General features: G+C 38.8%; 1 protein-coding gene across 1 annotated transcript; it reads left to right on the top strand.

Moving 5' to 3' along the window:
• The first annotated feature begins 541 nt into the window (after positions 1 to 541).
• On the top strand, positions 542 to 13540 carry LOC150088757 (uncharacterized). The gene is made up of 2 exons (XM_090370313.1): positions 542 to 1337; positions 12975 to 13540. Exons 1-2 carry the CDS (start codon positions 542 to 544, stop codon positions 13538 to 13540), a joined length of 1362 nt encoding a protein of 453 aa, XP_090226439.1.
• Positions 13541 to 17214: the final 3674 nt, after the last annotated feature.

Genomic DNA, 17214 nt, shown 5'->3' with positions numbered 1-17214 from the left:
GTAAATCCATGCTGTCATCGCCTGAGACTAATTTAGCCAATCTGAAAAAAAACCCATAAATTCTACTCACGTCATCGACGGGACTCGAACTGAGGTCTGTTCCACATGGTGTGCGAAGCACAGCGATTCTACCAAATGTTATTCTCGATGGCTTGCCACTAAAATCTCAAAAGATCATGAAAACGCAATATTAGTTTAGCTGAATATTAGTTTATACTCAACTTATATTTTGTTTATATTTGTATGTATAAATATTTAATAATGTTTTCATCAGAGGCGTTTTTAATTTGCTTAAAGCGGTTTATTCTTGCCTTCTAGCTTAAATTAAAAAATTACATACTTGTATATTACACTCAAATGCATGTTTTAATCAATACACACCACGAAATTAATTATCATTATTTTATTTTAATTTCAGAATTGAAGAAAGAAAGACATGGGTCGTAATTTCCAAAGGATGATTCTGCTCTGTCTCATGATTATTGTTCTCCTTTCTGTCTTGAACTGGGATAATATTATTATTCTATATGGCACTTCAGTGATGAACTTCAAGAATGTATCCCGATCTGTCAACGTAACCCACTTTAATGCTTCCGAAACCTGCCGACGTAACAGCATTCGACCATTTATAGTAATTTACGTTCATTCTGCCACCGATCACTTTGTTCACAGAAGAATAATTCGGACCACTTGGAGCCACCCTGAACTGATGGACAAATTTAACTTTGTCACAGTATTTCTAATGGGACTACCGAAAGATTCTCATGTTCAGAAATCGATTGACCAAGAAAAGCGAGCATTTGGTGACATTGTCCAGTTCGATTTTCTGGACACTTACCTGACTCTGGCCTATAAAGCTCTTGCATCGATGAAATGGATCCATCATCACTGTTCTAATTATACTTTTGTTCTGAAAACCGATGACGATATTCTGATTGATATTTTCAATTTGTGTGGCCTACTGAGCAGTTTGTTTGGCTCTGAGAAACTTGGAAAAAATCTATTATGTTATGAACTTAAAAGACCTGGAGTAGTACGAAACAAAAATTCCAAGTGGTACATAAGTAGAGATGAATATCAGGGCAACGAATATCCATCTTTCTGCTCTGGAATGGGTTATGTAATGACGCCAGAAGTCATTGAATCCCTGTACAATGCTTCATTCTCAGTACCCTTATTTCGGCTGGAGGATGTTTATGTCACAGGTTTTTTAGCTCGTGCAGCGAAAGTTGGCATAAAGTCGATTGGAAATAGATACCACACTGGTGGAAGAATTAGTGATGAAACAAAGAAAAAGATTATCGATGGAGAGCATTTGTTTTCTCACATGAATGATGGTATGGGCTTATCTAACATATTGCTGTTATGGGAGGAAATTGCGTCACTAAATCTTGACCACAAACTCCCGTGATATTTAAAATTGAGAATTCCATGTATTTAAGGTTAATATGTGATCAGAAGACCATGAGTGAATGTAGTGGTAACAGCGCCTTGTAATAGATGTGGTTGTCAATGTCCGTACAGTTCTGTTGTTAAAAAAATATATCAAAAATAAGAGTGGGTTGGTTCCTGAATGGAGAAACTGAATGTAGTTAGATGCATTTGCACAGTACGCGATAGTTACATGATTTTATAATATTGGCTTAACAGTTCAAGCAGAGATTTTGAATACAACAAAAAGTTGTCAACGTAGAAAAATCCCAAAGCAAGTTCTCAACTAGAATTCTGTGAACTTCGCTCGTTGGAATCGTGAGTTCATGTGCTGGATTCACCTTAAAATCCTTATCTTTTCCAGTAGGAGTAAGTTTTCTAAATGAGAAAACGCGTCCATACAATCGACGTATTCGGTTTCCCCTTGAAACCCCATGGAATTTCATGATAGTGTCAGCGTTGTGGTGATTTCACGGGCAGCTCTGTCCTAAGCGGCTACTTGAGGTGTAAGCTTTTCTCAGAGGAGTACCTCGTTCCTACAGGCTTTGGAATGTAGATAATTGAAGAACTCCTTGGTGTTGGATTTCCTTATACATCAATATTCGATTTGTAATTTTGGTATGGTTTGCTGTAGCAATCTTAATTTTTGATGCTGTGGAGTTTGAAATGTTCTGACAGTTATTTATAACCTGGACTTGGACCGTAACCTGAACTTTGAACTGACTTCTATATGTATTTGTGTGTTAGAGGGTCTTTACCACCCTGCAATTGGACAAAAACAGAGAATGGAGTGTATTGTAATTATCTTCAGATTGATGGTGTAGGAAGCCTGTAGGAACGAGGTACTCCTCTGAGAAAAGCTTACACCTCAAGTAGCCGCTTAGCACAGAACTGGCCGTGAAATCACCACAACGCTGACACTATCATGAAATTCCAGGTGGTTTCAAAAGGAAACCGAAGACGTCGATTGTATGGACGCGTTTTCTCAAGATGTAAACCTGTACATTTACGACACAACGATACATAATATTGTCAACCACGCAATGTACTGTATATTACTTTTTGCTCTCTCTGTTAAAATTCAGGGAGATTCTTGTAGATTCGACGTTGCTGAATTGAAATATGGCAACCATATTGCTGTAACATCCACATATTTTAAGGGAGAAGGGATTAAAGCCAAGTTTCTAGAAAAAAAGATTTTCTATATTTTATTAGAAAATATTCCATTGGTACTAAATATTGAACAATGGGTTTATTAACCCTATTCTGTTTGAAAAAATGTTTATCTGATAACAAAACATTTATTTTACGTTTTTTGTCTTTTATATAATTGTCCATTGGTGTCTCCCGTGCGAGATTTCAACAGTTAGGCTGCCAACATATTTGGAATCCATCACATAAACTTGAACTCTCTGTAAGCTAAAATTAGCCCATCCATAATTTCTCTGTAATTTTGTGATTTATAGCAGTTTACTTGGAGGACTCACAAAATCCCCTCTTTTACCTTGCCCTCACTGATTAGATGAAACGGTTGCCTCAAAGAGGAAAATCCTTCGACTTTTTTGTCCATCGCTTTGAGAAATATTTTTATGAAACCTAGCTTGATGTGCTGTTGTTGTTGTTGTTGTTGGGTTTTAGGTGCATCAGCGACTAAGACCATATTTCTCCGTTGGTTGTTTGTTATTTAATGGTACAAGGGCTGCTAAGGCAGGCCATATTGTGCCCGATTCTATTCCATAGTGCAATTACCAGCTAAAATCTGTTAAATAATCCTATTTGTTTCAAGAAAACAAAGACCTCGTCTAGATTTCCATCGTCTCTAATCAGATTAGGTAATGTTAAATGTTCTTGCAGATGTGAAAATTATGTTTCGATAAAATTAATGGATGTTTAGTGGCTTGATCTGCATACTCATTTCCTTTGATGCCTACATTAGCATTAGCATTAGTAGAGGCATTTGATGCAAGAAAGCAAGCTTATGCAGCATCAGCCAAAAAAAAAAATAAAAAAAAAATAATAATAATAAATAAATAAAAAATAATCACTTCCACTTCACCCCTCTGTTCGTTCGAAATACCTGTCCAGCTAAGCCTTAAACGTATTTAGGCTATCAACTTCCACGACAAGGGATGGAAGTCTATTCCACCAACCAACCACCCGCTGGCTAAAGGCAAATTTCCTCACGCCTATCCTACATCTGTCTTTTCTCAATTTGAATTTATGCCCTCTCAGGTGATTATTCTGAGCAAGAAGAAGAATCCCATCAGCATTGAGCATGCTCAAACCTTTCAAGGCTTTGTACACCTCTATCAGATCACCTCGCTGGTGCCTAGTCTCCAGACACTGTAATTTGCAAAACTTAAGCCTTTCTTCGTAAGAGCAACCCTTTGTTCCATTCACTAATCTTGTTGCCCTTCTCTGTACTCGTTCCAGCATCTCTACATCCTTCTTGAAATGAGGCCTCCAGACCTGTATACAGTACTCTAGGTGTGGCCTGACCATTGCCTTATACAATGGAATAATCACCTCCTTATCCCTGCTGGAAAAATTCCTGTATATCATTGACAATACTCCATGAGCTACTCTTGCAGCCCGTCTGCACCGCTCAGAAAACTTCATATCTGCCTGCACAACCACCCCCAGGTCCCTTTCATTCTCTACCACTGTCAGTGTAGTACCACAGAGTTGATACGTTGCTCTGGGGTTGCTGTTTCCCATGTGTAGTACTTTACATTTGTCAATGTTAAACTTCATTTGCCACCTATCAGCCCATCTGCTCAACCTTTCCAGATCCTGTTGCAGTAGCTTAGTGTCAGTAGTGTCCTTGAGAACCCTGACAACCTTCGTATCGTCTGCAAACTTGGACATTAAGCTTGATATACCATCATCAATATCATTTATAAATACAGAAAACAATAATGGACCCAACACTGAACCCTGAAGGACTACACTAATAACATTAGTCCACGATGAGCAGTGCCCATTGATTACCACTCTCTGTCTTCCCCCCTCAACCACCCCTTTATCCATAGCAGCAATTTGCCTCCAATGCCACACTGCTCCAATTTGTGCAGCAGTCTTCCATGTGCAACAGTATCAAAAGCCTTTCTAAGATTCAAGTATATAATATCATAGTTATTCCCTGTATCCAGTTCTTTTGTGACTGCATCATAGTATCCAATCAAATTGGTCAGGCAAGACTTCCCCTTAACAAAACCATGCTGTGTCTAAGCTATAACTGAAGTCTTGTCTAGATGATCCTGCAGTGCTTTTTTAACCAGTGCCTCCATTAAATTTCCAGGAACACAAGTTAAACTAACAGGTTTATAATTACTTGTGTCAGCCTTTGATCCTCCTTTGTGAATTGGGGTGACATTTGCACATCTCCAGTCTGTGGGTACCTCCCCTGAGTCCAAGGAAGCTCTCATAATTATTGCTAAGGGTTTGCTTACTTCCTTTGCTGCCTCCTTTAATATAACTGGATAGATCCCATCCACCCCAGGTGCCTTGTATTTATTTTCAGCAATTTCTCCTCCACTTTACTCTCAGTTATAAGATTCTCTAGCTTACTGCCAGAATCGAATACACCTCTGGCATTCCCCTCGCTGAATAACTCCTCATGTGTGAATGTCAATGCAAAATATTCATTCACTTTGTTAGCTACCAGAGCAGGATCATCAACAGTTGACCCATCGATATCAAGTGGACCAATCTGATTCATTCCCTTCCTGCTAGAGTTTACATAAGTAAAAAACTCTTTGCTGTTTTTCTTTGCATCCCTTGCCAAAGATTTCTCGTAATCTGCCTTCGCCTGCCTAGCCTCCTTTGTAACTTGGTTACAGATGAACTTGTATCTATCATAGGCTTCTGTGTCACGTGTTAATTTGTATGTATCCCATGCATTTTTCTTCTCTGCCATATGTCTCATTAGTTCATCTGACATCTACATGACTAACAGAATCCAACAGAAAGTGAGTGATTGGTTAGCAGCCTTTATCTATGATCTGATTTGCTTCAAGACGGGATGGATTGGGTTTGATGAATTTTTTACTGCAGTTATTGCACTCAAAGAGTCTGAATAAATCATTGTTTGCTTATCGGACAGATCAGTTACGTGACCTAGAGCTATCCTTATCGCAAACAGTTGGGCAGTATAGACACTGCATTCCTTCGGAAAAGACGCAGAACTACAAAAGATAGAGAATATGCCGCTGCGACTACCCTGTACTTGTTTTTGAACCATTGGTATATATATGAGATCACAGAGAATGTTTATCTAGGTGTGCAGCATTGAGTTTCCTGATTGTGAGATCTATTGCTTTCATAGATTAGAGCTCCGTAATCCAAGCGAGATCAGTTTAAAACCCGATATAGCCGAAGTAGAATGTATCGTTCAGAACCCCACGTGGATGAAGATAGTACACTGAGAGTATTTAATTTTTTCAAGCAAATGGTTCTCAGGATTAGGCCAAGAAAGCTGATACCATTGGACAGAGGTATTGTGAGATTTTTAATTTGTAATTCAGGTTCAGGGTGGATCTTACGTTTTTACAAAAATGAATACTTTTGGATTATGGTACTGATAAGCGGTAGCCATTGCAAGACATCCACAACTCAATTTTGTTAATTGAGATCTGAAGCTGTCTCTTCTCTCAATAGAATTCATATTTTTTCCTTGACACGGGATCATGAGGTCATCTGCATTGTGATATAATTCTACTGTGCTTGGAATATAATGGGTAATATTGTTTATTCTTACTAAAAATAGAGTAGGACTCAAACTAGATCCTTGAGGGACCCCTCCTCCTGTATATGGATTGTAGAAAGAACATTTAGATAACGAACCTGAAAGGTTTTGCTTAGCAGAGGGCTCTGAATAACCAAAGGAAGCCTGCCTCGTAATCCAAAAGTGTGAAGATCTCGTAAAGTACCGAAACGCCATGTTGTATCAAAGGCCTTTCCTAAATCCAGACTTATCATAACTAGGTCGTTTCTGAAAAAAGCATTTCTGATGTTTGATTCTGCTTTGGTCATCACATCTAATGCAGATCTATTTAGCCGAAAGCCATAGTGGTTTTTATGTAAGATATTATGTGACTCTAGAAACTAGGTGAGGCGTTTGAGAACCATTTTCTTGAGTAATTTCCCCAAAAAACTAGTTAAAGAAAATTGGACGATGATTATCTGGATTAGAGAAGATTTTTCCTGGTTTAGGGATGACTAATACAAATGAATGTCTCCAAGAGAAAGGATAAACATGTTCTTGAAAAATTCTGTTAAAAATATTAGTAGAGTTTGCAAATATACCATCAGGGCCACCTGCACTATTGGGTGCTCCCTTAAGAGATTCTTTTAACTCAGATATTGTAAAAGGCTGATTATATGGAAGAGGGAGGCCCGTGTTGAAATTTAAATTCTGCCTTTCTGCTGCCTCTTTAATTCGTCAGAATAGAGCATCATATGAATTCGCTGCTGATATTTTTGCAAATGCTTCCGCAAAGGCGTTTGCTATGTCTTTGGGGAAAGATAGTTCCTGACCATTAAATATCAATACACGAGGATGACAATGGATATTTGCCATTCAGATGTTGGATTTTCCTCCAGATTAATCTAGCATCGGTGTTCTTTGTGACAAGGAAAGCGAATTGTATCCATGAATCTTTTTTGGCTTTTCTTCTTATTTGTCGTGCATTAAGTTTCTTGTAATTTATAAGGTTAATAGTAGTGGAACGCTTGCAGAAAATATTCCAACCTTTACTCTTTTCTTTTTTTATCCTATTATATTCATTATTCCACCAGTAGGTTTTGTGCCTGCGTGCATGAGTCGACGACTGAGGAATAGCTTTATCAGCTGCTGCTGGTATCTCTTTAGTCAGTGGCTTCATCTACTGACTTAATATCAATGAAGTTTTTATCTGAAACTGCACTTAAGGAAAATTTTAAACAGTTTGCATTTGTAAATTTCCAACTTTGCCGAGTTTCCGGATAGGGGGAGGTAGTTTGGAATTTATAAGTAATTGGAAGATGATCGCTGTTGTGGGGATTGTGCAATACTGCCCAATGTATATTTGGGTTCATAGCGGGGAAAACGATAGATAGATCTATGTCAGATGTATTTTCAGTAGGAAAATTCACATGAGTATGTGCACCGGTGTTCAGCAGAGATAGATTGTGTGTGCGTCCAGTAATGTTTATATTAGCTGTCCTCTTTTATCCATATGAACACTTCCCATAATGGGTAGGGTCCATTAAAATCACCAATCAAATACATCGGAGTTGGTATCTGGGCAAGGAGCTCATCAAAGTCTCTAATTACATAAGTTTGGTTCGGTGGAAGATAAATAGAAATAAGGTATAAAATTATTCCAATTTCTATTCTAACAGCAACAACTTCTAAATTAGTTTTTAAGGGGATTTGCCTAGACGGATTAATAACGGACGCTAAGACCGCTACACCTCCACGGGCTGCAGTGGCTGCATTCCTGTCACGTCTGTACAAAGTATATTTCTTCATTGAGGGAGTCTTTTGAGGAGTTATATGTTTCCTGTAAACAAATTCCTGCTGGATTGAAATCTGGATTAGCTCTTAAAGTTCATCTGTATTAGTACGCCGTCCTGAACAATTCCATTGCAAAAAGCTCTGCATTGTTTGGTTTTAGTGAGAGGATGATCCGATAGCTTTTAGAGGCAGTAGGCTAATGGCGATGTTTTTTAGGAAAGGTAGGACGTCCAGTGTCCATATCGTCTTCGACATAAATTTCTAATATACGTTCTTGTTGAGTTTTGTCATTTACATCCATTTCTGCTGTATTAATTTGGCTCTTGTTAGCGGATTCTTCTTTTGCCATCCTGGTCTCACTTCGGGACTTCATGCGATTAGTAGAAGGGATGGAAATTGGGGTATTACAAGTCTGGTCTCTATTGTTTTGCTTTAAGGCTGGCTGAGGAGCTGAAAGCAGAGCTGTAGCCCCTCAGCAAGTGATTTGTCAGGCGGAATTGAAACAATGGTTTGAATAGCAACCCAACGATAATTCTTAGTAGTATTTGAATATATACGTGCTGGAGTGTCTTTCACTGTTTGTCGTCTCGCTTCCTGATAATTCACTTTATGTTGAAATTTAAACTTTTGTATTTTTTTCCCCAGATTTCATAATTTGCAATTTTTGGAATATGCAGGATGATCCCCCTTGCAATTTAGGCAAACTGGAAATGTTGCATTACAATCTGTTTGAATGTGATCTTGGGATTCACATTTTGGGTATACGTTGTTTCCTAGACATGTTGTCTGAGAGTGTCTGATGTTTTGGAATTTTTAACAGCGAATTGGATTTGGAATATAGGGGCGGATATGATAATTTAGATAACCGGCTTTAACACTATTTGTTAAGTTTGGTGTATTGAAAGTGAGTATTATACTACGGTTTGGGATGAGATTGCCATCGCTACGAGTCAGGTTTCTACCAACTTGTACAACCTTTTGATCTTTCATTTCTTGCACAAGCTACTTTTCTGTTACATTTAATAGATCGCATTCAGAGATAACACCTTTAGGGTTGTGTGGGGAGAGATTTTAACAGGAAGTCCTCCAAAAGTTGTAAGCTTTAACAACAGTTCGTAATGTTTAGATTGTGTCGCTTCAACTAGTAAATCCCCTGAATGTAACCTTTTTACAGTTTTAGGTGATCCGCAAGCATTTTCTAGGATTCTGTATCATAAACCGAAAGAATTCGCTCACTGGTTGACTAGTTGACGAATGGATAATAAGAAACGTTGGACACTCTGGTTGGTCATTGTCTTTGTTTAAGCGCTTACTCTGCGCATTAACTTGATCAGAATTGTACCATCTTTGGTTTTTGAGCTCGAAGACTTTAATGCTGGATAGTTTCTTTATCCATGTCAGCTCCTTTTCGTCCTGGGGGATAAGCTTTTCCACCCAGGTTAGCGGACCCACACGGAGTGGAAAGTGCAGTGCTCCTTGTGTCCAAACGTAGGAGATAGTATTTAGTAAACTAATAAAGAGTAAAGAAAAAGGTACTTACCTTTTCCTGGATCTCTTTTTATATTTTTAAAAAGTAGAACTAATTAACAAAAGCACTTATAAAACGAAGTTAAACAAAGAAAAACTCAGTCGCTCTAGAAAAATTGCTCCAGGAAAATCACTCTAGGAAGTCGCAGATCTTTTGGCCACAGAAACGCTGGCACATGGGGTCATATTTCTCCGTGTATATTGTCTAAATGGCGTGTGTTCTGTGGATGATTTTCTATTTGCTGGAGGAAAAACCTACGTTTCCGGTAGAAAAAAATCATGTTAGTGTTGCCTGAGACCAGCTAACTTAGCCACGATGTGAAAGAGACCCATATAAATTCCTCACTTCATCTACGTGACTCGAACTCAGGTCTTTTCCACACAGTGTGGGAAAGACATCGATCTTTACAACAGTGCTGTCCACGAGTCCGCTTGATGTGCAATGGGGATAAATAGATTTGACTTATCTACCAAAGGAGAATGTGCTACATTTTTCTGGCCTAGGGTAGTTTCTGAATGCTCTGGCCAAAAGCAGCAGTATTTAGTGTAGTGTATCCACTTTGCAATCAAGTCAGCAAAGGTATCACCTTATAAGTCGGCACCGATATTCCATTTGTATTCTTGATAACATATTTTTTGCAAAAGAACCTGTAAGTTCTCGCACGTTTCCTTCATGTGAATTGTATAGGCCAATGGTAAAGATGGATACTTATTTCCATAATGGAGTAAAACTGTTTTCAAACTGATCAATGAAAAGTTTACACTGCTCGGAGACGTACTCCAGATGTAAAGTTTTTCATTAATTCCTGGACGTAGTAAACAAAAGCATCATCAGGGAGGAAAATAGGTCGTTATGTTAGGTTGCATCTTCCTATAAAAAGACATCCTGGCCCCTTCTTCAAGATGGCTCTACTGCTGAAGCTGTGATTTTAGTAATTGAACCTTGGTTTTGGAGCGGTCCAAATCTCTGATCAAATCGTTTAATTCTTCTTGAGTGATCAGATGCGGCTTTGCAGCATAACGAGCTAAAAATGCTGGATCTATACTCGGTCTGGGTTTTGCAATTTCTGGAAACTCCTTTTCCGATCCTGAATCAGAGTCAGACTCTGGCACTGGCATTGTATTATTGTTAGGAACTGACCTTAGAGCAGAAGGGATACTCTACTTTATGCTTGAATTTCCTAGAAAAACCAGAGTCATGCAAAATAAACAATCGTTTATGTGGTCTCGATGTTCTTGCCATATAACCAGAACAGCAAAAGGCATCGATGTATGACTACCTCTAAGCTAGCCTGTTCACGTCCTTCAACATGAGATAGAGGAAAGCTTTGGAGTGTTTGGAGTACCTCAACCGTACATATTTCATGTACGGCTGAGGTACACGCATCTAAGAACAAAATGAAGAAATTGTAGATTTTTTTTTTAACTTAACACAATTCACAATTTACATATTTCATATAACATTTTTATACAAACACTAATTCACCAAAACTCTTGTTTCCTTTGTTCACCACTCGCTCTCTGAAACGCATACCCTTTTTGAAATATGAAAATGTTTGCTTGGTGCGGAACCCACTCTAATATATACCCTGAGAGAAATCTCTAGAGAACTCTGTCGAAACTTATAGAACATTCCAGAAAAATCCCAATCTTTCTTCCGCGAATTTCAATATTCTAGAACATTCCGGAACCTTCTGGAATGGTATAGAAATCTCCCGACTGATTAGAAAAAAATGAATAGATAAAATGGATAGAAAAGATGATTAAACCAACTACAGGTCTCGGTTTTGGACCCTAAATCTACAATATTTGAAAAATTGAGGGCCATTAGAACTTTTTAAGCACATATAAGAATTTTGAACACGTTTACTACAAGAATCTGTCCAAATTATTTGAGGGAGGAATTTGATGGCCGACCAGTGTAATTGCAATTGAGGTGTTTACGACTGATTCACAGTCTGGAAGGTATGTTTTCTTTCTTTCTGTTTTTCGGGCTGGATAAGAATCGTTTGGGTACCGTCTTTATTTCTCAAGTTTGTTCTTCCCACACGATTCCACTGACAATTTGACCACTATTCCTTAAAGATTAGTCGTACAAGGGAGTTTTAAATTCGGCAAAACGCGCCCTGGAAGCACACGAGGTCACCTTTTAAGCGATTTTGACTGCCGGCCTAATCGTTTTCTGCTGTTCCAGTCCGTCAAGGAATCAACAAACAACATGAGCTGATCACTTGCATGCAATTATACTAACTCTGTGTGTGGGTGAGGGTGTGTTATGCACCAAAGCAACTAAGGCTATCACGCCTCCCCCTGAATTTCATCTGTAAATCGCGTCTGTTCTGTTGTTTATTTGATGTTTTCTGGACGGAACAGTCTTCTTTTCGGGAGCCAAAACCATTCAGCCCTCGCCAGAAACTGGATAACACAGCCACTTTGTGAAAAGTCCATAAACATTCCTCGTGTGATTGAGGGATTTGAACTTAGGTCTTTTCGAGCTGGTGTTACCATATAGTTGTCACTCGATGGACTTTATCACTGTTGGACAGAGTGCAGAGTGTGTTAAGTGTCAAACAGCACCAGGGGTTTACCCCATCTCCGCGTAGTACACATTGTGGGTGTAAAACAGAACACTGTCAATGCCAGAGGTTAAAAGGTGTATGGATTTTGTATATATGTAGCCTCGTGTACCGTTGTTCCTCTGGTCATTTGGCAGCAGGGCCCCTAATGGGACCCAACTTCTGTTGGACTGTGATTGCACTCAGTGTGCTACCGGTGATGACCTATAAGTATTACCCCTCAAGACTAAATGAGAATTCCCATTTCGAATGTTGCAGAAACTATTAAGAACAGTCCAATATCAACAAGGCATGCCACAGAATCACGGATTGGTCACTTTAAATGTCGACTTAAAGAAAAATGCAGACCACTTTGATATTGTTGTTGTTATATGCTTTCGTGATCAGCAACTTAGGCCATATTGCTCCATGAATATTGTCTGTAAATTGCGTGCGTTCTATGGTCGATTTTCTGTTTCGCTGGATGAAAAACCCGATTCTTCTGGAGTAAATCCATGCTGTCATCGCCTGAGACTAATTTAGCCAATCTGAGAAATAGGCCCTTAAAATATACTCACGTCATCGACGGGACTCCAACTCAGGGCTTTTCTACCTGATGTGCGAAGGACAGTGATTCTACCAAATGCTATCCACAATGGCTTACCACAAAAATCTCAGAAGATCGCGAAAACGCAATATTAGCTTACTCAACGCAATATTAGTTTATTTGAATATTAGTTTATAATCAACTTATATTTTGTTGAAGATTATATATTTTTATATTTGTAAGTGTAAATCTTTAATATTTTTTTCATCACAGGCATTTTTAATTTGTTTAAAGTTGTTTTTTCTTGCCTTCTAACTTAAATTAAATAATTACATACTTGTATATTCTATTCAAATGCATGTTTTAATCAATACACACCACGAAATTAATTATCATTATTTTATTTTATTTTAAGAATTAAAGAACGAAAGACATATTGGTCGTAGTTTCCGAAGGATGATTCTGCTCTTTCTCGTGATTATTATCGTCCTTTCTGTTTTAAACTGGGATAATAATATTATACAATATGTCACTTCAGTGATCATCTTCACGCATGTATCAAGATGTCGCAACGTAACTCACTTTAATGTTTCCGAAACTTGCCGACGTAAAAACATTCCACCATCTGTAGTAACGTACATCCATTCTGCCACCGATCACTTTGTCCACAGAAGAATTATTCGGTCCACTTGGAGCCATCCAGAAATGATGGACAGATTCGACTTTGCCACAGTGTTTGTAATGGGCCTGACGAATGATTCTCATGTTCAAAAATCGATTGACGAAGAAAAGCGAGCATTTGGTGACATTGTCCAGTTCGATTTTCTGGACACTTATCGAAATCTGACCTATAAAGCTCTTGCCTCGATGAAATGGATTCTCGATCACTGCCTTAATTACACTTATGTTTTGAAAAGCGACGATGATATGCTGATTAATATATTCAAATTGTTTGATCTACATGTAGATTTAGATCCTTGAAGAACTCCTTGGTCTCGGATTTCCTTATTCCTCATTATTGATTTGTAATTTTGGCATGGTGGGCTGTAGCCATCTTAATTTATGATGCTGTGGAGTTTGAAATGTTCTGACAGTTATTTATAACCTGGAATTGGACCGTAACCTGAACTTGGAACTGACTTCTATATGTATTTGTGTGTGTTGCTCTAAGTATCGTTTTAGAGAGTCTTTACCACCTTGCAATTGGACAAAAACAGGGAATGGAATGTATTGTAATTATCTTTAGATTGATGGTATCTAAAGATCTATGGATGGTAAACCTAGAAATTTATGACACAATGATACATAATATTGTCAACCACGCAAGGTATATTACTTTTTGCTCTCTCTGTTAAAACTCAGGGTGATTCTTGTAGATTTGACGTTGCTTAATTCAAATATGGCAACCATATTGCTGTAACATCCACACCAATTTTAAGGGAGAAGAGATTAAAGCCAAAAACTAAGTTTCTAGAAAAAAATGTTTCGTATATTTTTAGAAAATATTACATTTGTACTCTGTATTGAAATTCTGTTTACAAAAATGTTTATCTGATAACAAAACATTTATTTTACCTTTTATATAATTGTCCTTCGGTGTCTCCCGTGCGAAATTTCAACAGTTAAGACTGCCAACATATTTGGACTCCATCAAATAAACTTGAACTCTCTGTAAGCTAAAATTAGTCCATCCACAATTTCACTGTAATTTTGTGATTTATAGCAGTTTGCTTTTAATGTGGTGGCGCTGATGGCACCAGCTGTATGCTAGCTAAATTAATGCGCTTTTAAAATTAATTAATAACGAAGGTTTTCGGGAATGTTGCTCAAAAAGAAGTTATATTTTAGATAAAATAAGTGTGGGTGAGTAATAGGTTAAGATTTGGGACCTAAAGGTGGTTTTATTTTTCGGACTGTGAACTTTTTTAAAATGGCTATCATTATTATGTTCGGACATAGGAAAACATTGGAAATTTCAAGGTCATTAAATTTTTAAGGAACTATAATCAGTCACTGGGAATTCTTAGTAGAATAGTTGTGCTACATGATACCTTTGATGTAGAAGTTTTCAGGATACCAAATTATATTTAAAAATACTCACGGGTTGCTGAGTTATACATTATTGGTATTTTCAAGGTCACAGCAATTCTACCGAGTCAGCCATTTGGATGCTTCCAGGAGATAAAAGAACTACAGCAGTGCCACCTGCTTGTTCAGTGGTGACTAGAAATTCGGCATAAATTGCATAAAATTATTAAATTGTGACATCCCAAGGAAGCTTCATCACTGAATAAGGGTTACTCTATATGGCTGCGGCAGGTTTAGTAGATCGGCAGCTTAAATTCCAAGCCCGGATAAATGGTGAGGGTTGACGTCAGGAAGGGCATCCGGTCGTAAAAACTATGCCAAACCAATAGATGTGTTTCGGTTAAGAAGTTAATCCAACTAGAGGAGAAGAAGAGGATGTAAAGTGTGAATTGGGAACATTGAATGCCCACCCCATATAACGTGGGAAAAGGCGAAGACAAGGAAGAAGAAGAAGATAGCAGTTTTCTTTGAGGACTCACAAAAAACCTTTCTTTTACCTTGCCCTCACAGGTTAGATGAAACGTTTGCCTCAAACAGGAAAATTCTTCGACTTTGTTGTCCCTCGCTTTGACAAATATTTTTATGAAACCTAGCTTGATGTGCTGTTGTTGGGTTTTAGGTGCATCAGCGACTAAAACCATATTTCTACGTTGGTTGTTTGATATGTTATTTAATGGCACATGGGCTGCTAAGGCCACATTGTGCCCGATTCTATTCCATTATACTTCTATGTACAACAAATGTCTTACTGAGGGGATATTTCCTAATCTGTGGAAGGTAGCTCTGATCAAAATTATTCACAAGCCGGACAAAAATAAATCAGATCCCAAAGCATACAGACCCATCTCTCTTTTGGCAAACCTTGGCAAACTATTTGAAAGATTATTTGCACCCAGAGTAGCAGATTTAATTGAAGGTCAAAACTTAATGTCACCATCCCAATTTGACTTCAAGAAGGGAAAATCCTATGAAGACGCCTTGGTCTCTTTAGTTAACCACATATCAACTTCGCGGCCTCCGGAGCCGAGTGGTCAGGAGCGGGAGTGCAGTAGCACACGCTCTTTGAGTAGACCGGGGTTCAAGCCCCTGACTGCTGAATATGATCGATCTGCCAACCCGCACTGGACCAGCGTGGCAGATTATGGTCCATTTCCCTCAGCATGAATTGTTGAGGAGGCTTCTATCCTGCAGTGGGTTGATAATGGCTGCACTTTACCTTTTTTTTTACAGCTTCGCGGGCTAAATATGAAATGGCCATATTCGTTGACTTTGAGGGAGCTTTCGATTCCCTCTGGTGGGAGAGCGCTCTCAGTCGTCTTTGGTAAGCCAAGTGCTCTCAGTCGCTGAGAGCACTTGGCTTACCAAAGCCAATTGCTCTCAGCAACTGTTCCAATTTATTAGAAGCTACTTCCAAAATAGACTCATCTAAGTAATCTCGAAACAGCAGTCTCTCTCAAGGACCATCTCAAGAGGATGCCCCCAGGGATCAGTTCTGGGACCCCTCTTCTGGAACATAGTTTTGGACAGCTGGCTCACGCAAAAACCTGACAATATCTCTGCTTCGCCTAAGCCGATGATTTGGTTCTTCTAATTCCAGGTCGATCGCGTCTTCAACTAGAACAATCAGCCAATCTAACTCTTTCTGAGCTAATCAAGTGGTCAGGCATACATAAATTGCGAATATCTGCCACAAAAACAAAACTGATGGTTTTAAGGGCAAGTTAGATTACAGAAGACCTCCAAATATAAAGATAGACGGAAAGCAAATCCCTTTTATTCCTGAATTAAAACACCTTGGCGTAATTTTAGATGACAGGTTAATCTTCTCCTCTCATATTAATCACCTCGCCTCGAAGATTAAGAAGTTCACTGCAGCAGTTATCCGAATTTCCAAATCGGACTGGGGACTAAATAGGAAGACTCTCTTACTATATTATACAGCAGTATTCGTACCAATAACAACATATGCTTCGGGAGTCTGGTTTCATAGAGCCGTCAATGTTAAACTCCGTTCCAAGCTCATCCTCATTTAACGGATTATGCTGCTTGCCATGCTCCGGGCCTGCAGGTCCTTGCTGGAGTCTTACCACTAGACCTGCATGTAATCTTCAAAGGACTATGCTATCGTCTAAAGCAGGGAGTTCCCGGCGAGATTCTCGGCGTCTCATGCAACTTAACTGCTAACATCAAAGACGAGAAACGGAGATTCTGGAATGAACTTATCAGTGTGTGGCAATCACGATGGGATTCCAGTACTACTGGTCAAGTCACCCGCTCTTTTGTTCCTGCAGTTACCTTCCCTCTCAACAAGAACGTCCGCCAATGGTTTTCTCCCAGCCTGACAACATCGTATATACTTACTGGACACGGCTCCATCAACTCCAAACTATTTCAGTTTGGCTTGTCTGACACCAATCTCTGCTTGTGTGGTGCTGAGGAAACCTGGACGCACATTCTATATCGCTGCAGCCTATACCACCATGACAGATCTACACTACAAACTGCTGTCAGCAACTTCTCTGAAGGAAATGAAGTGGCGCTGACTGAAAATTCTCAGCTCTACAACA

The sequence above is a fragment of the Mastigoproctus giganteus genome, chromosome 3 (assembly GCF_048544385.1).
Source record: "Mastigoproctus giganteus isolate SK-2022 chromosome 3, ASM4854438v1, whole genome shotgun sequence".
Lineage (NCBI taxonomy): Eukaryota > Metazoa > Arthropoda > Arachnida > Uropygi > Thelyphonidae > Mastigoproctus > Mastigoproctus giganteus.
This window is presented reverse-complemented; position numbering and strand designations above follow the sequence as displayed.